The 24,196-nt window shown below is 36.8% G+C and overlaps 1 protein-coding gene across 1 annotated transcript in view; it reads right to left on the bottom strand.

Moving 5' to 3' along the window:
• SLC2A13 (solute carrier family 2 member 13) overlaps nt 1-24,196 on the bottom strand; it is a 325,623-nt gene that overhangs the window by 34,475 nt on the left and 266,952 nt on the right. The window contains exon 7 of the mRNA XM_032493305.1: nt 20,452-20,577. Coding sequence (XP_032349196.1) covers nt 20,452-20,577 — 126 coding nt within the window. The remainder of the gene's footprint in view (nt 1-20,451; nt 20,578-24,196) is intronic.

Here is a 24,196-nt window from a genome sequence, read left to right as displayed (position 1 = left end):
TAAAATCTTTTTGTCTGATATGAGTATGGTTACACCGCTTTCTATTGGCTGCCATATACTTGGAGTATCAGCTTTTATCACTTCACATCAAACCTAGGTTTGTCTTTAGAACTGAGCTAAGTCTCCTGGGAGAAGCATATAGTTGGGTCTTATTTTTAATCCATCCAGTCACTGCGTATTTTGATTGGTGAATTCAGTCCATTTACATTTAGTGTGATTACTGATAGATTGAGGACTGCCATTTTATCTTTTGTTTTCTGGTTCCCCATTTTTTCTTTTCTCTTGTGTTTCTGTCTGCTATTTTAATTTGGTGGTTTTCTATGATTTTTTTTTCCATTTTTTAGTTTTTTACGATTCATGTCTCTGTTGTAGATTTTTGTTTTGTGGTTACCAGGAGGTTAGTCTAAAACCTCTCGTAGATAAACTAGTCCTTCTGCTGACAGCATTCTCATAGTCACTTGCCTACAGAGGCTTCACCCATCTTCCCCTTTACACTTTGTTGTCACAAATCACCCTCCTTTATGTTGTGACTCTGTTACCAAATTGAAGTAGCTCTAGTTATTTTTCATGCTTTCTTTCCCTTTAACATTTATGCTACAGCCACTTAACAACCTATTCTGATACAGAGTTGCAATTTTCTGATTCTGTTTTTGTCACCTTACAGTATTGTTTCAGGTAGAAGAGCACCTTTCAACATTCCTTGTAAGGCAGGCCTAGTGGTGATGAACTCCCTCAGTTTCTGTTTGTCTGGGGAAAACCTTACTTCTCCATTATGTCTGAACGATAACTTCGCTGGATAGAGTATTCTTGGCTGACACTTTTTAAATCTTTCAATGCTTTCAGTATTTCATTTTATTCTTTCCTGGCCTGTGGAGTTTCTGCTGAGAAATGTGCTGGTAGCCTAATGGGATATCACCCTAATTCGTGTCTTATTTTTCCCAGCTGCATTTAAAATTCTTTCCTTATCACTGCCTTTTGATATTTTTTAACATAATGTGTTCTGGAGAAGATCTTTTTGCATTTAGATAATTAGGTGTTCTATTAGCATTGTTTACTTGTATATTTAGTTCAACCCTCAGGTTTGGGAAGTTCTCAGCTATTCTTTCTTTAAGTAAGCTCTCTGGTAACCCCCCCCCCCCTTTTCTCCTTCTGGGATACCCATCATTCTCATGTTGATTTTTCTAATGAAATTGAACAATCACTGCAGAGTTTTTTTCATTTAAAAAAATCTTAGTTGTCTCTCCCCTTCTAAGTCATTTTTAGATTTCTATCTTGAGGTCGCTATATCTCTCTTCAGTATGGTCTGCTCTATTTCCAATGCTTTCTAATGAATTCTTCGTCTCATTTAGTGAATTCCTCAGCTCCACAATTTCTGTTTGGTTCTTTATTAGAGTTTCAATCTCTTTGGTGAAGTATTCATTCTGTTCATTCATTTTACCCCTGAGCTCACTGAACTGCCATTCTGGGTTTTCACTTAGCTCACCGAGTTTCTTCATGACAGCTGTTTTGAACTCTCTATCACATCCCAGTCTTCCATGACTTTAAGTTTGGTTTCGGGAGCTGTATCATTTTCTTCCTGTGTTACTGTGTTACTGTGGTTCTCCATGGTGCTTGAAGAGTTGTTCCTCTTCTGGCATATCTGACGTAGTGAACAACTTTCTTGATTAGGCAAAGCTTAGTTTACTTTGATTCTAACGGCTGAACAGATCGGTGTTTAGAGACCTTGCTTTGTTTTTCAGTAGGTGGCACTACAGCACAAGTTTCTGGTTTCTTTCACCTGAGCTGCCTCTGGCAATATTTGAAAATCAACATTTTCCACCCTCCACCGCCTCGACCAGAGCTGTCCCTGGTGCCCTTGTCTTTTTTGTTCGTTTGTTTTTGTTTGTTTGTGTATATAAATATATATATTTATTGAAGTAGAATCAGTTTACAATGTTGTGTCAATTTCTGGTACACAGCACTAAATGCTTCAGTCATACATGAACATACATATATTCGTTTTCACATTCTTTTTTACCATAAGTTACTACAAAATATTGAATATAGTTCCCTGTGCTATGCAGTATGCACTTGCTTATCTATTTTATATATAGTAGTAAGTATCTGCAAACCTTGAATTACCAATTTATCCATCCCACCCTCTTCCTCCACTGGTAACCATAAGTTTGTTTTCTACATCTGTAAGTCTGTTTCTGTTTTGTAAATAAGTTCATTTGTGTCCTTTTTTCAGATTCCACATATAAGTGATATCATATGGTATTTTTCTTTCTCTTTCTGGCTAACTTCACTTAGAATGACAATCTCCAGGTCTATCCATGTTGCTGCAAATGGCATTATTTTCTTCTTTTTTAATCCCTAAATAGTATTCTATTGTATAAATATACCACAGCTGCTTTATCCAGTCGTCTGTTGATGGACATTTAGGTTGTTTCCCTGTCTTGACTATTGTAAATAGTGCTGCTATGAACACTGGGATGTATGTATCTTTTTGAATTAAGGTTCCCTCCTGATATATGCCCATGAGTGGGACTGCTGGATCATATGATAAGTCTATTTTTGGTCTTTTGAGGAATCTCCATACTGTTTTCCATAAAGGGTGCACCAAACCACATTCTCACCAGCAGTGTAGGAGGGTTCCCTTTTCTCCTCAGCCTCTCCAGCATTTATTGTTCGTGGACTTTTGAATGATGGCCATTCCAACTGGTGTGAGATGATACCTTATTGTAGTTTTGACTGGCATTTCTCTGATAATTAGCAATACTTAGCACTTTTTCATGTGCCTATTGGCCATTTGTATATCTTCACTGGAGAACTGCTTGCTTAGGTCTTCTGCCCATTTTTAGATTGGGTTTTTTGCTTTTTTTGTTAAGTTGTATGAGGTATGGGCCACTGAAGGTTGAACCCAGGACATCATGCATGCTAAGCATGTGCTCTACCACTTGAGCTATGTCGCCCCTCTTTGTTGCTTGTGCCTCAGGAGTTCCTGGTGGCTTGCTGCTGCTGCTGTTGCTGGTGTCACCACTGAGGGCATGGTGATGGAGGGCACTGCCACCACGGGAGGGAGAGGGTGAGGGTGGTGGTGAGAGCTGGGGTCGTGGGTGCCTCCACTGCATCCAGGATTGTTGGGTTTGTGGGCACCACCACTATGAGAGGGTGGCCTGAGTTGTGGTCACTATGGCTAGAGGGAGCAGGGGTCAACGGGGCCTGCTGCCACTGCTCAGTTTCCTGCCTGTGGCTGCTGCTCCGGCTGGGAGGCTGGAGTTGAGTGCACCGCTCCCCTGCTGCTACCCCCAGCTGTGGGATCAGACACTATGGCCAGGAGCCAGGATTGTGGACACCGCCTCCCTGTTCTCCTTGTTCCACCTCCTCTATAGGTTCCAATCTACTCAAGTCCAGTTGCTCAGATGTGTAGATCTCTCTAGCATCTTGGTGTGCTGGGCAGAGGAACCTTTGTTGAGTTATGGATGTTTTACTAGTTGTAGACTGAAAGGGAGAACAAAGGGGCCATCCCACATTGCTATGATGCTCATATCACTCACCCTTTGTTTCTTAAAACTGCATGAAAATCTAAAATTATTTAAAATCAAATGGTTTAATATTTTTTAAAAAAGCATGGCTAGAAGAGTTGATAAATGTATGAGCTTGGGTAATCATTCACTTTCAAAGGTAAACTGATAAAGTTACTCAGAATTTGGCTTTTAATAACTACCAGGAGAACCCTGCAGGGGCTCCTGGTATCACCAAATGCTGCTTGCTAAAAGTAGAATGATTCTGACCTTTGAGAATAGCTAGAAAAGCATAATTTTGTACATTAGGAGTAATTCATAGACACAAAATAATCCAGGAATTCAACCACGTATTGATGTGTAATATACATAATATAAACTCATTCTAAGTATGTAAATCCATGCGTTTTGAGAATGTATAGACCCATGTAAGCACTACCACCATGAATATAATATTGAACATTTCCATAACTCCATAAAATTCCTTCGTGTCCAGCCCTAGAAAGTAAATGGATCTGCTTTTGGTCACTGGAGATTAGTTTTGCTTTTTCTAGAATTTCATACAAAGACAACGATACAGTATATATTAATTTGTGTCTAGATTCTTTTGCCCAACATGCTTCTGAAATTCTATCAGGTAACTCGATATATCGTCAGTCATTCATTTTGTTGACTTCTGAGTGATATTTATCTGTAGGAGTGTATCATAATTTATCCATTCACCTACTGATGTAATCTTTGGAGTAGTTTTCAGTTTGGTCTATTATGAATAGGCTGCTATGAATAATAACATATAAATCTTTGTTGGACACATTTTTTTTAATCTCATTTGAGTAAGCATGTAGCAGTTAAATTACTGGAACTATACAGAAAATGTATGACAAACTTTGTAAGAAAGTTCCCAGATTACTTCCAAAGTGTTTGTACCAGTTTTCATTCCTCAGTGATGCTTTGCATGACGCTCTGCATCCTCACCCACACTTAGTACTGGTCAGACTTTCTCATCTTCGCTCTTCCAGTGGTAGCTGTGGCACGGCATGCCACTGTGATTTGTATTTGCATTTCTCTGAGCTGAGCATCTTTTTATGGGCTTATTCGCCATTTCTATGTTGTGCTTTGTAAAGTGTCTTTTCAAATCTTCTGGCCAAATTTTTCTACTTGGTGATTGCTACCTTGTTGATCTTATTATTAAGTTGTAAAAATTCTTTATTCATAAAGTTCTTTGTCAGATATATGTATTGCAAGTATTTACTTCTGGTCTGTAAATATGACTTCTAGTCTGTGGGTCTTTCGCTCTTTTAACAGTGTCTTTCAAAGAGTAGGTGATTTTAATTTTGATGAAATATAATATATCAAATATTTTTTTCTTTTACTGTCTATGCTTTTAAAAATATTTTATTTATTTATTATCATATTATTTAAATTATTTTTTTTTTTATTTTGGGGGGAGGAGGTAATTAGATTTATTTTTAGAGGAGGTACTGGGGATTGAACCCAGGACCTCGTGCATGCTAAGCAGGCGCTCTGCCACTTGAGCTATCCCCTCCCCACTGTCTGTGCTTTTGACCTACCTAAAAATTATTTGCCTACCTAGAAGTCACAGATATTTCCTCCTAAAGTTTTCTTATGTAAGTTTTATGATTTTAACTTTTACATTTAGGTCTGTCAGCCACTTTGAGTTACTTTTTGTTCATGGTGTGAGGTAAGAATTGAGGTTCATTTCTCCCTGATTCAGATAGCTAGTTTTTCTAGCACCATTTGTTGAGAAGAATATTCTTGCTGCATTGAATTAATCTTGAATCTTTGTTAAAAGTCAATTGGCCATACATGTATGGTGTATTTGTAGACTCTACCCTGTTTCCTTCATGTGTATGTCTGTTCTACTAATATCACATTGTCTTGATTACTAGCTGTAATGAAATAATTTCCTACATTTCCAGTCTGGGAAAAATAATTAACCACAATTTTAGTTGATAAATTATATCACAGGCCACCACTCTGTAAGAGAGCCAAATATAAAATAAATGTAGCCAAAAAACTGGAGAAGTAAAATGATCTCTTAATGTTTACATTTCAGAATCAGTGATATTATAAAGACAGGTTTCTGAAATATTTTCCCTTATAGTTCACAGCACATTTTTTTGTTCAAGAAATTCAATTAGATGGTCAGGTCTTATTCAGTTAGCTATACTGTAAACCCAAGGTGTTCACAAAATTCTAACTGCAACATTTAAATCCATAAGGCATACAATGTGCCGAAGATTGATACTAAACTGAGGTCTGAAATTGTTTCACTACGATTTGCCTATTGCTCTTAAATTTTAGTGAACTGAGTGTTTCCAGGTTGGGCCTATGCTTTATCATCATGCTTCTCAAATTAGCACATGGGCTAAATAGAATAAAAGCACATTTCCTAGGAACAAAAATTTTCCTCTTTTTACTGATGGGGTAAAGTATGAGGTGAGAGGCGATAGGTTGGTGTTTTCCAGACAAGTGAATGGGTAAGTAATAATTATAATATTAAACTGAAAATGGCTATATTTTAGAATACAAAGAAAAATTCATATGAATCAAAAAATAAAACACTAGATTAAAAAACAAACTGGGGGGGATAAATTAGGAGTTTGGGATTAGCAGATACAAACTAGTATATGTAAAATAGATAAATAACACGGCCCTACTGTCTAGCACTGGGAAGTACGTTCAATATTGTGTAATAACCTATAAAGAAAAATAACATATATATATTATTATATATATGCTATATAACTGAATCACTCTGCTGTATACCAGAAAGTAACACAACAGTGTAAACCAACTATACTTCAATGAAAAAAGAAAAAAAGAACCACAAGCAAATACAAACCAACCAACCTTTTTGTGGATCTCTTTGGACTGTGCTGCCAGACCTCTGTGCATTCACTTTTAACCTACTTAGCTCTTCGGGATAAGCTGGTGATTAAAAATTCTGAATATTATTATTTTTAAGAATTTCAAAGACTTTAATAAAAGAAAAGGCACAGAGGATCAGATGCTTTGAACTCTTTTATATCCAATAAGCCAGGTATGTCTGATCATTTCTCTTATCTTGGACAAGTATATTATTATTCCAATGTGGTTTGGGTCATTCTCAATTTCAGAATGCTAGCAGCCACAAAGGCTTTGAGGGGGAAAAAGAAAATGTAGGTAGTGTGTGGGTTTCTCCTTCCTTTTTCAAAATAGCACACACAGAATATCTCATTCAGTTTTTTTGAGTTGGCAGATAAAAGAAGAATGAATGGTACTGGGAAAGCACTGACTTCTTTGAACATCTACTCAGCAGCACACAAAACAAATTCACAAGGGCCAGAAAGTTTCTTTTCAAAGACTCAGACTGATTCACAACTAGTTTTGTGTCACTCAGCTTAGGGGTGGTGTATGTGTGTGGGGTAGGATGGAGGAGGTCACCCATCTAGGTGACATTGCGGCTCCAAGTCACGAGTAAGTCCACAGGGTGATCAGCATCATTCCTATTTCAATTTAGGGTGGGATCTGCCAGCTCCCCAGTTGTGGACTACATGCTCCACAGATTTAGGTTCTTGATAATTTATATTCTTGTCAGCTCCTCATCTAATGCAGAAAACAACGCCCGCCTGAAATGAAATGGTCGCACTTCAGGACACAGAAAATTTATAGAAGTCAGTTGAGAAAAGATAATGATGACTGAGAGGGGAGTGTTTACTGAAACCAAGATACAGTCTCCTTCATCTACATTCATCACAAGTTATCTGTACACAGTAGATAATAAAATTTAACACTGTACATACTCTTTCATCTTTAGCTTTTTATGTATGTTAAATATGCATTTAAGAAATATCTATACCCAATGCAGATAACTACCAAATACGGAATCTGTAAGAAAAACTCAAGAGCTTCACCCTTACGAGGACTTTGCCAACATAACAAGAGCGATTCTGTTTAGTTCAAAGGCAGTTCTTTGTCCAGCCAAGAGGGAACTGCAGCGAGAAAAGGCTCACGACAGACAAGGCTGGCTGTGTTCTCTGCATTTCCTGAGCTGCCTTCCTGGAACTTGTCTAGGCTTGCTCTATTTTATCTTCATGCTATTTCTCCACTTTCTTCTCTACATTGTCCTTCCAATTTGGACACCTTTTGGATGACATTTCCCAGCTCTTTACCCCCTCCCATGCTTTCTAATTTACTTCCTGCCTTTGGACTCTGGTCCCTGAGGTTCTTTGGGCTGCTCCTCTGACCCAGCTGACAGCCTGGGTGCGTTGATCCCCCTTCCCAGTTACGCTAAATAAAGGAAACCAGAATATGTCGCATCAAAATAGCCTTTCTGACATAAGCATTATTTTGAGCTAAAGGCAGTAAAGAAGCAAGCTCTCTGCCTTCCCCTCTTTGCCTAAGAGGAGGACATAGGTTTACAAAGGTGTCCCTCCCGCTCTACCAGGAATGACAAAAGTTAGTTAATCACGAGAACAACTTTAGACCCTTATCAGCCTGGAGATGGCACCAGAGCAATCTACAGAACAAACTTTACAAACCAGCCTTTATCTTCCATTCCTCTCCCGTGTATTTGCCTTCCTACAATTTGCCCCCTCTAGAGACTCAAGATCCTTTTCTTTTGTCTTATCACTTCTCTAAAATGTATTGTTCTTTGTTGCAAATGCTATAGAAGCCGGAATTGTAAGCCACCTCTTCGAGTTATTCATCCCTGAGCTTCTAACCTAAACATGTATATATGGACAGATGTTAATAAACTTCTGTTTATTTTCTCTGGTTGGTCTGTCTTGTTACAGAGCCTGGCTGAGAACCTCAGATGAGTAGAGGAAAAAATTTTCCTCCGCTATGTGATATCCCAGAGCTTGCCTCCCTCCTGGCTCAGGGCCGACAGAAATAATCACACAGAAATCCTGACTTAATTGAGCAGCAGTTTTAAATAGGTTTTCTGGTTTAATTGTGAAAGACATGGAGTATTTCCTCCTTGATTTCTATTTAAAGGAGTCAAGTTGTAATAATAGATAAAACATCATTTGCTAGAACGTCCACAGCTCACAAGATATCAGATATCTTATAAATCAAGGAAAAACTTACAGGGAAGAGGATGTTCTAGGCAATATTACATCCTTTGTTTAATTCTGATGTTACTAAAAGTGGCTTCTATGATGTGGCAATGGCCCAGGGGCAAGGACATATCTCTGCTTTGTAATCACCTTTGAAATTCTTTTCCAAGTCTGTCTGTCATACCTGATCTCTCTCTATTTTTAGGAATACCAAGCTTTGCAATCTTATGTTAGGCTATACGCAAAGTTATTAGTCAATGTTTGTTGAGTAAGTAAATAGGGAGAATACATGTAGATAGTAAGCTTCATGTACGTTTTCCCCCAGATGACAGCTAAAGTCTCAAAGCACAGATGTAGAAAACAGTTTCAGACGTTACTGAAATGTCAAATATTCACTTAACTCTGTTCCGCCCTTGCCTTATTCCTAGATTCTCTTGAACAGAACTCTGATCTCCTGTTTCCTAAGCCAAATAGTTAAAAAGGAATAGTAGGTCTTCAAAATCAGCTGCTTCCTAACAGCCCAATGCTGAAACAAGTAAGATGACTTCCATTACTAACCAGTTTTCAATCAGCCTGCACCCCCAGAAAACAAAATCAGTACAGTTATATGAACAAGAGTTTCCCATTCCTGATGCTGCAGATGTTCTGGTGGCTCAAGTGCTTTACCAAATGGGTTTCCATGCATCACACATCAATCTCATTTTTAAGCTTGCAATGAAATTGTCAACAAGAGTGATAAAGAACGAGGTGGGAGGGTATAGCTTAGTGGTAGAGTGCATGCTTAGCATACGTGAGGCCCTGGGTTCAATCTCCAGTACCTTCTCTAAGAATAAATAAGTAAATCTAATCACTTCCCCTACAAAAAAAAAAAAAGAAAAAAATCCCCAGATTATTAATAAAGAACGTTCACTGCAACATTATTCACCAGAGCCAAGATATGGAAACAATCTAAGTGTCTGTGCATGAAAGTATGGACAGAGAAAAGGTGGTTTTATGTGTGTATCACCATATATGGGTTTGTATATGCACAGCAGGTCTATTTCCAACCTTTCCCCCGTAACTCATATATCAAACAAATAACACAAAAAAGAAAAAAAATTTTTATCTATTTTACTTTTTAGAGGGTTCCAGGGCACACATGCCTCTCAGATGAAAATAAAGTTGGCTGATCACTTTGGAACTATTTATTTTAAAACTAAAATTCTTAGAGGAAATAAGGCAGCACCTCTCACAACAGAGGACAAGTGATGATACAGAAAAGCGCTGTAACGGATTCTTCCCAGAAATCATGGGGACAGAGTACTATGTTCTCAGTTCCCAGGCTGCCATTCTGGCGTTATTGTGAAGCAGTAGGAGTTCTGATTGGTACTGGTTCATGAATGTCTATGCAAATTCCAGGTGATAAAATATGCAGTTGCTGCTTCACAAACTGTACAAGTTACAAACCTCATGGAAAACCAATGCTGTCTATTTTTAATGAAGCCAAGACTGAAACCACGAGAGTAGGAAGGACTTGAGTACTAAATGACGTGTACTGAGGCAGCCTCTCTTTAATCTGAATGATTGGATCCTAGTTCACACCTGCTGTCTAGCAAGGACCTCCCTGAGCGTATTTGGATTTCCAATGCTATTCTTCTTTCTGCCTTATAGCAATGTGTCTAGCCTTCCTTTAAATATCTTTATTAAAATATATAAACACATTTTAAAATGCTGATACCACCTCTCCGTATCCCTTATATTAATAAATTTCCAAATGGCCTGCCTGTTCTTTTAAAAATTCTTCCCACCTTTTCCTACCAGAATTTTATCTTCTAAACCCAAAGCCATCCATGTTAGTCCCGACTTTCAAAACCCTAACAGCTCCCCACCACATATAGCAATATTCCTCAAACTTAAAGCAAATGGTAACCCCCTTTGTCATTGTTTACCATATCTTTCCTTTTCCTGTATTATTTGTTTAATAGTTTTAAAAAAATGAGCATCCTTTTATAACTTAAGTAAAGGAAATTTGTGCCTCTTGCATAGCGGAACACAGTTTATCTTGCTTTATCAGTCAGAAGAGAGTACGTTATGCAGAGGTAACAAGAGTCCCAAATCCCAGTGCCGTAAGGTGGGTTCATCTCTTGCTCACTCTACTGGTCCATCTGAGGTCTGTCATGATTCTGCTCTATGTTTTCCTTACTTTGACAAAAGCTAACGGAACACCTTCTCTTCTGGGACATTACCAAATTAACTGAAGAGGGCAAAGAGGATACTGCAAATCCTTGCCCTTAAAGCTTCACCTTAGAAGTGACGGGGATGGGCTCCACTTCCATTTCCTTGGCTAGAGCAAGTGATGTGGCCAAAACTGCAGGGGCCAGGGAAATCTAATCCTTCCCTAGTGAGTTCAGCAGGGATTCTGAACAATAATACAATCAACCACGCTTGTCAAGAATAGAAGATAAATTAAAATAAAAATGGAATGAAAACACAATGTTATTAATTTCTAGTTAGAAAATGTTTCCTGCCAAGTGTTAAAATCATGCTAGTGCCAACTGATTTTCTTCTTCTTTTTTAAAATTTTGTTATGCAAATTTACTTTATTGTTATTTATTTATTTATTTATTTTTATTAGGAGTTTATTAGGTTTATTTGTTATTATTTTTTTTTAGAGGAGGTACTGGGGATTGAACCCAGGACCTTGTGTATGCTAAGCATGTGCTCTACCACTTGAGCTATACCTTCCCCCTGATTTTCTTCTTAACTTATTGAGAATATTTGGAAGAGAACTGTATCTCACTATATGATACAATGTCATATCCACATTCAGGGATCACATAAAGTTACTCACCTAAAATCACTGCCAGTATGACTTCCAAACCTATGAAAATCTATCCATAAAAGTCAGAACAGAACTCCTAAATAAGGCTCTGACACCCTGATCCAAACTCACATTTCCAGTATCTGCTCCAACCATGCATTTTTCTTCCTCTTGTTCCCATTGCTCCCTCTGCCCCCTTTTTGACAAATCCCAACCTCTGCAGACTTCATCTCTGCAGTACCACATCTTCTTTTGTGTAATTGCACCATTATTTGATGAACCAAGACTCGCCTCCGTTACATTTACCGAGCACATGCAATTCATGCCTTGGCCCTTAACCTCATACTAAAAGTCTCAGTCTTTGTTAGTGAGAAATAACCAACAGACTACTTTTCAGATGAAGTATGAACTGAAGAATAATTTTAAAATATAAAAGGAAAAGGAACTGACTAGAAATGTAAGGTTTTGGCCTAAGATGAAGGGTAGTCAAACACATCACCAATACTACTACTTAGATAAAACTGTTAAAATGTGTTTATTACAATTAAATGTCAGCTAAGAAACTGGACAAATTAACATGGAGGAGGAAGATAAATCATTCAGAAATGTTCCTTTTCTGATTTGTATACTTTGCAATGTACATGCATCACAGTCTGCAATACAGACAGTCACCAAATCTAAGGGAGGGAAAGTTTCTGGACTTGCAAAAAGAAGAGCCCAGAGGCATGCGAGTTCTGAAATAATTAATGGGTAGACAAAACTTACAAACACACAGTATGGCTACAGATCTGAAAGGGATTAATCTAGCATAATGACTTTTATTCAAGCAAAAGCAGGAAGGAAAGTGTAATTTAAAAAGCAAAATTGATTTAAAATATTCTATATAATTTCTCCCTTACTTCTCTTTCTCTATAAAATATACACTTGCAAAAATTAATTTTGAACAATACTGTTATTAATTTAGGAGCACAGCTTGAGGATTTTAAATCCTAATATGAGTAACTAATAATATACATGAGTATTTAAGATGATGATATAGTTTGTTAATGATAAAATAAATTTCTTTTTCTAAATGCAAAACTGATACATTATCTTTAAAAATTAAAAGGGAGAGGTGATAAAGGGACAATCCTGTTTTTGTTATGTGACCTAATTTCATAGTACACTTGATCTCATATTTTCACCATAGATACATATTGCTTCCCTAGAATACCAGTGCATGTTGAAGAATTGTGCTGAATATTCCTTCCAATAATTATTAAAAAGTATTTTTCACATAGTGTGACTACAAGCAATATGTATATTTGTATGCATTCTGTATGCGCTGTATACAAATATGTATGTATATTTGAAGTATGTGGTAAAGTTTTATTTTTTAAACTGTTTTAGAGTTTTAATTAATACCAGGTAAATGTTAAACATTGTTAATTAAAATCACATCACTCTCATTATTTCCTTTAGAAGTTTCCTTTCCTGGAAATAAGTATGAGTGTAGAAGATATAATTAAAATGAAATGATGGGAACATCATATTCTCTCATTTGGAGCTTTGGTACTTTCAAACCCTTGTATATTTTCTGGTGATGGCAGCCTTTTCCCATCTTGTTATTTAAGGTTATGACAGAATGTCTGATATGCACAAGGCACTGATAACAGTGCGGGATACAGACGCTGGAATTTACAGTCTGAAAGACAAGATACATCTAAAGTCAAAATACTATCACGTAAGACAGTATAATTATCATATAAATTATACAGGGTCGTGCTAGAGAACAAGACAGGGATATAATACACATCATTTTCTGGAGCTAATCAGACAGACTGCAAGGAAAAAGTATCATCTGATCTGGGCAGAAAATAACGATTAGGAGTCAGGGGCAGAGACCCTAAAGAGGGAGAAGAGGCGTAAGTCCTAGGCAGAAGGCACAGCATGAGGAAAGACATAGAGATGGGAAATCAGAGTGGATATTAGGGTGATCGCAATGGGTGTGGCTTGACTAGAATTCCATGTGGGAGAGGGGTGGGATGCTGGGGAAGCAGTCTGGGTATTGTAGCAGAGTGCAGCTTTGAGAAAAACATCTTTCCTGAATGAATACAATAAACCAGGCATTCAGTGCAAGTCAGAACAATGAATTGCCAAATAAGGAATCTATCTAGCTATTCTGGTGTGTCTAATTACAGACCAAAATTGTTGTATTATAGAAAACACATACTGAATCAGCACAGTAAGGAAGTATTCCTCATTAGCAATACTTTCAAAGAGTGAGGATGTTTGAAGTACCAGCATGGATTATTTATGATTTTGTGTGGATAGTGAGCCAGGAGGGATGGAGGTGGATGAAAAGACACAGATAAATAAAGTATTCTACTGTCCTTATCTGTCAGAAAGTATTTATGCTGATCTAGAAAATGTATTATTGAAAAATATAAGGAAAAAAACTTAGTACAGGATATTTATTACTTACATTTGCACAGAACATTACAATTTTACAAGTGTCTTTAGAGACAGTCTTATTTAATCTTCATAAAAACCATATTGTTGTGGGGCAACTGGAACCCTCATACATTGTTGGTGGGAATGTAAGTTGGTGCAGTCACTGAGGAAAGCGGTATGGAGGTTCCTTAAAAAATTAAAAATCGAGCTACCTCATGATCCAGCAATCCCACTCCTGGGTATATATCCATAAAAAAAAACTCTCTAATTGAAAAAGTTATATGCACCCCAACATTCATAGCAGCACTATTTACAATAGCAAAGACATGGAAGCAACTCAAGCTCCCATCAACAGACAACTGGCTTAAGAAGATGTGTATATATACACGATGAAATATTACTCAGCCATAAAAAAGAGTGAAATATTGCCATTCGTAGCAACATGGATGGAACTAGCAAATATTATGCTTAGTGAAGTAAGACAGACAGAGAAAGATGAATATTATATGATATCATTTACACATAGAATCTAAAAAATAATACAAATGAATCTCTATATAAAACAGAAACAGACGCACAGACATAGAAAACAAATTTATGGTTACCAAAGGGGAGAGGAAGTAGGGGAGGGACAAATTAGTAGTACGAGAGTAACAGACACAAACTACATATAAAGTAGATAAGCAACAAGGATTTACTCTATAGCACAGGGAATTATATTCAATATCTGTAATAATCTATAATGGAATATTATCTGAAAAAATAACCGAATCACTATACTGTACCCCTGAAACTAACACAATATTGTAAATCAGCTATACTTAAAGAATAACAAAAAGAAACAAACAAAAAACATATTGTTCAACATAGCAATTATATTATTCCCATTTTACAGATGAAGAGTGGGGCTTAGAGAGGCTCAGGCTGTCCCAATGCCACTTATGAGGTAAATGATAGAAGCTCAAATTTGAAATATCTGAGTCTAAAATGTGCCTCTTTCAGTGACTTAACTGCTGCTCCTCTAAAAGCAGTGGATTTACTAGCTTTTTGACTTCAAGAAAGTTCAGACTCTCTAAGCATCACTGTCCTCATCTGTATAAAATCACACTTATCCAAGTGTTGAGTTGGTTCTGGAAAGTTAGATTTTTTTCCCTAGAAAATAGTCCATTTTATCTGTTTTCAAATGCACTGGACATTATTCATACTATTCTCTCATGATTTTTAAAATCTTTACCATCTGTTGTTATATGCCTTTCCCCTCCTCATTCTAAATATTGTTTATCTGTGCTTTCTTTCTCTTCTTAACCAGTATTACCAGAGGTTTCTCCATTAAATTGGGCTTTCTCTAAGAACCAGCTTTTGTCTTTTGATCCTTTCTAATACTCCTTTGCTCTGCATTATTTTTGCCTCTTACCCTTTAATTTCCATCCTCCGCTTACTCCGTGGGTTAACTCTATGTTCTAGCTCTCACTTCCTATAGGTTTGTCAGTTACTAATTTTAATGTAACTGGTTTCCATTATGATTTCTTCTTGACCCATTAATGAATTTGAAGTTGTGTTTTTTTTCTTTTCTTTTATAGACTAAAGTAGAAGGGTGATACAGACCTTTCTCTTGTTTGACGGTATTATTATTGCATTTTGGTTAGAAAAGACTTTTACACAATATTAGCTGGATTCACTTAGAATTTACTGGAATTTACATTTATATAAATTTACTCCTTGTGCTTCAATGTGATAAATTTTTATGTGTTCTACGTTTGCTTAAAAAGAATGGAACTCTCTATGTGTTAGGTTCATTATTTAACTCTTACATCAAGCTTGTTAGTAAGTTTTCTGAATTCTCTGATCTCTGCTATTTTTTTGTCTTCTTGACAAAAAAAGACTTACCCAATTTTTTTCCACTCCTTTATTTCTAACCTTTCTATCACTGTCTCTCGTAAACAAAAAACAACTGCATCAAAAGAATGTGGCATGAGGATCTTTGTCTTTAATAGGTATGTTTTACTTAGTTATTTTTACTCTAATGACAGGTATATTTACATGTAACTAATTTTGCTATTTTTTTGGTGCTTTCTCTTAACCATGGTTTTTTCCTCTTATAATTTTCCCTTTTCTTGCCTTTAATAGTTTGATTAATTCTCTTGTACTAGTATATATTTTTAAAAGTACACTTATACTTTTAACATCTATATTTATCAAGTTGTAAAACTAATTGTAATCTCCATTTCTTTCTGAAAACAAACAAAAGAATTTAGAGGGCTTTAAAAAAAAGTTCCCATACCACATTTATGTTATTTATCTAGAATTCTAGCTTTCCAAGATTTTTTTGCAAAATTTACTTAAGGATTAATTTATTATATATGTGTACATATACATATACACACATACAAACTCATACACTGCACAAATCATAAGTGTGCAGCTTTCAGTATAATGAAAAAATTACACTATTTCCTTTACTTCTTTTAAACATATTAAAGTCTTAAAAATTTTCTTTTGTATGCAAGGTTCTCTAGGTATTCATTCTTTCATCTGTCACATTTGGTGGCTTTCTTTCCTTCATAAAGTAGTGTAGTTTTAAATTTTTGACTGCCATCTCATATTTGCTTTCCATGGAAGTCTCCTGTGTCCTGGGTTCTGACAACTGCATGTTTATTTCTGAGTTACCTCTACGGATGTGTCCAGTTTGCGACCCACATTTTTTACTATTCATGTTTCTCAACTTATGGTTCCCCCTTCACAAAGGTAGGGTAAGATGAGAAAGCGTACTTCCCCAAAGCAAAGGCTCCTGGTTATGCTTTCTCATGTGTGACACTACTTCTACTTAAGGTCCCAAGAGGGCGGCAGAGAAGTTGGCAGCTTGCCCAGCCCAGCAGCTTTTCTTGTCTCTGTTTCAGAGCCAACATAGCCTATCATAGCTCCAGAGGCAAGGCCTGAGCTCTGTCTTCCTCAGCACCTAAGACACTAGCCTCTCCCCCAAGAGGCGGGCTTCTCTTCTGATATTCCCATGGACTGTCGGGTTTCCACATGGGCTCACTGCTCTCACTCTCCTTGGTGGCACCTGCACATTTCTTTCTAGTTTAGTGGTGAATTAAACCTGTGTTTGCATGTGTAGTGTGGGAGGTACGGGGGATGATGGGCAGAAGGTTTTCCATCAGCTCAGTGTCTTCAGCTTATTGTGCAAGCAATCTCCAAAACTCAACTTATACAAACGATACCATCAAAATACAAAATATCATAAGAGAATACTATGAACAACTATATGGAAACAAATTGGACAACCTAGAAGAAATGGACAAGTTTCTGGAGACATGCAGTCCACCAAGACTGAATCAAGAAGAAATAGACCACTTGAACAGACTGCTCACTAGAAATGAAATAGAATCAGCAATTAAAAAACCTCCCTGCAAACAAAAGTCCAGGCCCAGATGGCTTCACTGGGGAATTGTACCAAACATACAAGGAAGAACTCATACCAATCCTTCTCAAACTTTTCTAAAAGATTGAAAAGGAGGGAATACTCCCAAACTCATCCTGTGAAGCCACCATCACCCTGATACCAAAACCAGACAAAGACACTACCAAAAAAGAAAATTACTGGCTAATACCATTGATGAACATAGATGCAAAAGTCCTCAACAAAATGTTAGCAAACAGAATCCAGCAGCACATAAAAAAGATCATACATCATGATGAAGTTGGATTCATCCCAGGGACACAAGGATGGTTCAACATCCGCAAATCAGTCAGTAACTTCATTGACATACCGCATCAACAAGAGAACAGACAAAAATCTCATGATCATCTCAATGGATGCAAAACTCAATTCATTCTGCAAAACAAACTTCATACCCATCAAATAACAATGCCCTATTCCTCTCTTTCCCTTACCTGTAGAAACCACCATTCTTCCTTCTGTCTCTCGTAAACCTGACTACTGTAGGTACCTCATAGTAGTGGAGTCACGTGGTTATTTGTCTTTTAACTATTGGCTCATTTTACCTATCATCATATCTTCAAGTTTCACTCGTGTAGTACGCACCAGAATTTACTTCCTTTAAATGTGGATGATATTTCATTGTACATATACATATTTTGTTTATCTATCCATCTGTCAAATAACACTTGGCTTTTGTGAATAATGCTATGAACATTGGTATTCAAATATCCTTTCATCTTTTGGCTTTGTGAATAATGCTATGAACATTGGTATTCAAATATCCTTTCAAGACCTTGCTTTCAATATTTTTTGATATATATCCAGAAATTGAATTATTAGATAATATTTAATTCTATTTTAAAATTTTGTGAAACTGCCACACTGTTTTCCATAGTGGCTGCACCATTTTACATTCCTATCAACAGTGCATACAGTTTCTAATTTCTCTATATCCTCCATGACAATTGTTGTTTTGTTTTTTTGATGGTAGCTAACCTAATGGGTCTGAGGTAATAGCTCACTGTAGTTTTGACTTGCATTTCCCTAGCCATTAGTGATACTGAACAGTTTTTCATGTGCTTGTTGGCCATTTGTATATCTATTTGGAAAACTAAATGATTGAACAAAAAAATCTTTTGATTGAAATTTAACACCATAGATATAGAAGAGCATGCTGATTGACTTAAAGTTTTGTTTCTGGACAAATGGTTTTCATTACGTGGAGACAATTCAGAGTACATCAAAATCAGCATACTATCCCCACCATGAATGGTATTACCATTCCATGTGGTGTCTTTTCAGGAAATGGCTACAATTAGAGATCAGAATTTATGGCTGTGAATTGCCTCAATACCTGACCCTAAGACATCTATAAATAGTATATCTCAGATATGAATCCAAGTAATGGTAGATTTTGCCCTGAAAATTCCATTCTAGGTAATTGCATAAAACTTATCAATCAACCAACAAATGAAAATACAGCAAATGCTATTTTACCTACAAATGGACAATCTGTTGTAGGAATTCTTCATGGTAAACACATCCTGCATTTTTCGCTTTCTTTCTAGGACAGACTGAGGCAACCCACCAGAGTGGCCAAGCTAGGAGGAGGGTTACTACTCAGCACAGAGAAGAGGGAGAAAGTCTTTTTTTTTTTTTTTTAAGGGGGGTAGGGTAAAGAGTTTGAGATTATTCTAAGAATATTATACAAGTATAAAAGTTCTTTGTATATTTTGTTTAGTTCTTTGTGTTTTTCCTACTTGGGTATTATCTGGCCTCACTTTTCTCTAGTAATGTGTGCAGTCAAGGAATAATGGTACAAAAATATAAATAAAATCTAATAAGTTGAACTAAAAGAAGTAATACACATTTCTATTAAAATGTTGTACAATTTGCTATTTGCAAAAAGAACAAAACTCTGACCTCTAAGCCTTCTACTGAGGATGAGAGAAACATCTAATTTTAACGTCCTCTTACCATTAGTAGACATTTCCAGTAAGTCTGTAAACTAATTCCATGAAATACATGAAACTACATACACATATTTCATAACATGTTCATAATTCTAGACTGGTAACTTGCAAGGTTTTTTTTCTACTAAAAAAAATAAGGACTAAAACTGTAAACTATTACATCCAGAAATATTTAACCAATTAACTTCGTAATAAAGTTTGATGAAGATTATACACTGAGTGTTTTTAAAAGAAGCTCTTTCAAGTTTTCATTTTAAGTAGCAATTGCATTTCTTTTATGCATTTCTTTTTAATCAGTGTATTTAAAATGTGGTCTGGATTTTCACTCAATTACCGTATAATTTACTTCTACCTCTTTGGAATAATTCTCTAACGAAAGGATTAATGACAACAGGATAATGATTAATAATGATACATTATATTTTATGGCTCCTAAAAGATATAAGCGCTTTGTTACAGATTCCATTGCCTTCATCATCAGTATTAGGCGGCAGACAGAATGAGAGGATACTACTCTTTTTATGAGAATTTAAAACACAAAAGAGGTCAAAGCCATACCAAATAACATTTACATATTCTGTGTCCATAAATATGAATTATTAGTTCATAATTATGAGGTATATTTGTTCTACACAAATATTTCATTTATGTGCCTCCTACAAACCAATGTGATCTGTCAAAAAAAGAAGGGTTTACAGTTTCTCAAACCGGTTACATGCCCGTGATTGCCAACATTACCTAATTTCTCTGACTTCTAGGAAAGTACCCTAAGAATAAAAGAATTTAAAGACTTTAAAGTGATAGTAATTCATTTTGACTTGACAGTTTTTCTGTCTTCCACTTAACTTGGGGAGTTTGGAAGTTATTGGTGTAATCAGATAATACCCAATGGGAGAAACTGTCTTGGCAATATTTAGGAACACCTGCCTCAAGATCCAAACTCCTATAGCTTATTAGGGTAGATTTGGAGATGGTATTTGGATTTCCGGAAGTCTAGGCGTGAGTTTCTACTCTAAGTTTGTGAAACATACAGTTGCAATACTGTGCACACATTCTCATCAGAATATGCTGCAAAGTAATGTAATTATAAAGACCGGTTTCAAAGATTCTTTAAAAGAAGACCAGTTTAAAAGAGGTACAGACATTGACTATAAGTGCAGTCATTCTGTAAGTTTAAAAATAAATCTCATTCTGAAATCGTATTGTACATTCTTATGGCATGTAATGAGTGACATACCTGCCCCAGGCTGCCTCATTTGTGGACGCCTTATTAACTGGAACACAGGAGGAGTCAATGACGATTGATTTATTCATCTTATAGCAGAAACCACAGTCTGGATCCAACATACATTCATCACAGTAACTGTAAAATGAAGAGTTATAGCCATGTTAGCAGAGACACGCACTGGATTCTATGCGCCCTCCTGCATTTTCCAATCTACTTTGCAGTAAGTTTGGGGCCATGGGACTAGTTTTGGTCATGGGGAAGTGACATGGGCTGAGGCAGGTGAGAGCCAGCTGGTCTCTTCCATCTCTCCCTCCTCGGGCTGCAGCAACTTTGGAAGCCACTTTGAGATGGAGGAGGACTGGATGCGTGATGCTGGATGTAGAAGAACCCCCATCTACCTGCAGTAAATACACGTTTGTTCTCCTAAGCCACTGAGATTTGTTATCAGAGCACAGACTGGTCCATCTTGACCTAGCTTCCTGCTTCCAACTTGTACCAAAGCATTTATTTCTCTTAAATGTCTTCATCAGGTACTGTATTTTCTTAAAAAAGGAATTTAACCTGCAATTTATATCATGAAATAGAAAATTCAAAAAGTGAAAAAAAAAAAAAAGTAAAGACAAAAGTTTAAAAAAAGCCACCGAAATAAAGGTCACTGTTAACATTTTGGTGGACATCTGTACTTTTAATAAATACATATTGAAAATCAACTATGCTTTATGCTTGATTTTAAAAAGTTAGTGTAGGAAAAAAGACTAACTTCTCTCTAAGTTGATTACATCTACTGGTTGGATTACAGAGCTATACTCAATTAATCATTGCTCACCTAACGGTAATATCCTAACTGCAGGAAAATTTTAAAGAGGCAAAATCCTTTGGAGGGCAGTGTTTTCCAACATAAGCCTACAGTGTGCTTGTAGAATGAGTTTTCTCACTGCCATACTATTTGCCAGACAAATCTGGAGCACTTCGTGCACGGCAAGCACACAAGGTTTGCAGATACTAAGATGAATAAGCCAAAATCTCTGCTCCTTGGTGGATAAAAGGCAAGGATGAGGAATAGATATGCAAGTAAATAATGGTAACACGACGGAAAGCAGCTGAGAACTACTCTAAGGACGGGGGCTTGCTTATCACCTGTAAGAGCGGAGAATAATCTCACAGATGATATTTGAACTGGATCACAAGAGAAACTTACCAGGCAAAGAGGTAGAGAAAAGGGCATTTCAGACACCTGCTTCTTAAATAATTAAAGACCAGCCAGTACAGATTTATGGACTATCTACTGTGTACAATTATACAGTGTGGTATGGGAGAGAAACAGGGTGAGAACTACTGCAAGTTATCAAAAAAAAAAAACCCCATGAATCCTCTGAATCAAAATACTTCTTTGATACATTTTGCTAAATGGGAAAAGACTGGCATTGTTTAAAAATCAGATTATTGCCAATTTCAGTCTCTGTCTGTAAACTTTTCCTCTGCAAACAGCAATCCCTATTTTTAACTGAGACTTCAGGCCTATTGTAAAAGCCAAAAGAGGTCGTTCAAAGCCTACCAAAAGGTCAGTATACTTTAGAGAAGTCATACAAGGGTTGTGAATCTAAAATTGTCCAAACCGGTGATAAGCTAAATAAATCAACAGAAAGCCTTAGAAGTACTCTGAGCTCTGGCTTTGAGAACTAAACGAGGCTCATTTGGAAAGAAGTTCATTTCTACTAGTATTTTGTTGGTTTATCCTGCCCTTAGGAGGTGGAATTAACAACCCTGATTGTTTCAATGGCTTTAAATGATACTTATTTGGGAAATACCAACTCGCCTATTTGTAGAAAAATGACTCTCTACTTAAGTTCTCTAAAAATAAATAATTCCTATAGAAGGCAAAAAAAAAAAAAAAAAAAAAACCCCAAACCAAAAACCAACCAAACAAAAAAACCCATAATGGTAAAGGCTAATAGTTACTGAGAACTTACTACAGGTGCATGTCAGATACACGAGGTGTTACCCATAATGCTTCACTTCCTCAATCACTCACTCAAGCATCCAAATCTGACCACAACCTCCCATTCTTCCAGCTTTCTTACTAAACAATCCCTGCTCTGCTATGACAATTCACTCAACAAATACAAATATTTTACATTTACTATGTGCCAGGCACTATTCCAGGCATTAGCAAACCAAACAGGTTCTCTGTCCTCATGGAGCTAGTTTGACCATTAGACCTCATGGTGACTTCCAGTTAACTGACCTCTCTTTGTTCTTTATTCATTAGCTTTTTTCCTTTTTTAAGTTCTCTCCTTATCTAGTTTATGACCATGACCCATCATTTCAACATCCTGATTTCCTTCCGATTTATCTCCTCATCTCACCCATCTAGCCAAAACCCTAACTGCATATGCATGTACACATTTGCCTTTTCTGTGCCTTTTCCCACACACCCATATGCAGCTGAAGGACTCATACAACAGGGCACAGCAGGAGTTCCTCTGTAACACACTGCTACTAGCCTCAAAAGGATCCTCAGCAGCCTGAAATTCTTAATAGTTTCCTCTAGTCAATGCCATACAAGGACCATTTCAATCATCTTACCCAAAAACTATGCCTCAGATTTCCAGTGCTCCATTTCCCTTTACTCTCTTCAAATGACCTCAACTCAAGCTTTACAGAGAAAACAGATGAAAGTGGTAAAGATGGAAACGTTCTAGGTTTACAGCAAACATGTAGACCATTCTACGTTGCTATGCTCCAGTCACAGAGCAAAGCTGTGCTTCTCACCTAAGGGCAACTTCTCTACCTGGGCTTTCATTCCATTCCACCTCCTTAGGTCATCTCAGACCTCATTATTGCTCCTTCTTTCTCTTAAGGCGGATGATAAGATTTTTGATTTTGACATCTTTCTCCTTTTAAATGTAGGCATTTATAGCTATACATTTTCCCATAAGCACTGCTTTAGTAGCATCCCAGATCTGGTATGTTATGGCTTCGTTTTCATTCATCTCAAAGTATTTTATCATTTCCCTTGTGATTTCTTCTTTGATCCTTTGACATTTGAGGGGTGCATTATTTAATTTTTACCTATTTGTGAATTTCCCAACTTTCTCCCTGCTAGTGACTCGTGATTTCTAATTCCACTCCACTGTGATCACAGGACATACTTTGTAAGATTTCAGTCTTTTAAAAGTTTATATGGCCTAGCATATCATCTATCCTGGAGAATGTTCCTTGTGCACTTTTGAAGAATGTGTATTCTGTCATTGGGTGGAGCGTTCTCTCCGTGTCTGTTAGCTCCAGATGGTTTATAGTCAATATACTAGTCTTATAGCATCTTAGCCCCTTGGTTTCTAACAGACTTCACTTCCACTTAACTTCCTCCACATCCTGGAAATTGTCATCATCTGGAACATGGGTCAGCAAACTATAGCCCTTGAGACAAATCCAGACTACCACCTGCTTTTGTAAATAAAGTGTACTGAAATATAGTTATGTCCATTTGTTTATTATCTTTTTTATTTATCTTAATTGCCTTCAACTTCAAGGGCAGAGCTGAGAAGTTCTAACGGAATCTACATGGCTGCAAAGCCACAGATACTTACTCTCTTCCCCTTTACAGGAAGTTTGTTGACCCCTGATTTAAAACACATATAGATCCCTCATTCCTTTCCTTCACGATCTCTTATCTCCTTGCTCCTAGGACAGCTGCTCTTCCATCTCAGAGACCGTTCACACTCCTTTCCCCCGATGCACCACTCACTTCATG

Source organism: Camelus ferus, chromosome 12 (genome assembly GCF_009834535.1).
Source record: "Camelus ferus isolate YT-003-E chromosome 12, BCGSAC_Cfer_1.0, whole genome shotgun sequence".
Classification (NCBI taxonomy): domain Eukaryota; kingdom Metazoa; phylum Chordata; class Mammalia; order Artiodactyla; family Camelidae; genus Camelus; species Camelus ferus.
The sequence above is the reverse complement of the archived record's forward strand: the minus strand, read 5'-3'. Positions and strand labels throughout refer to the sequence as shown.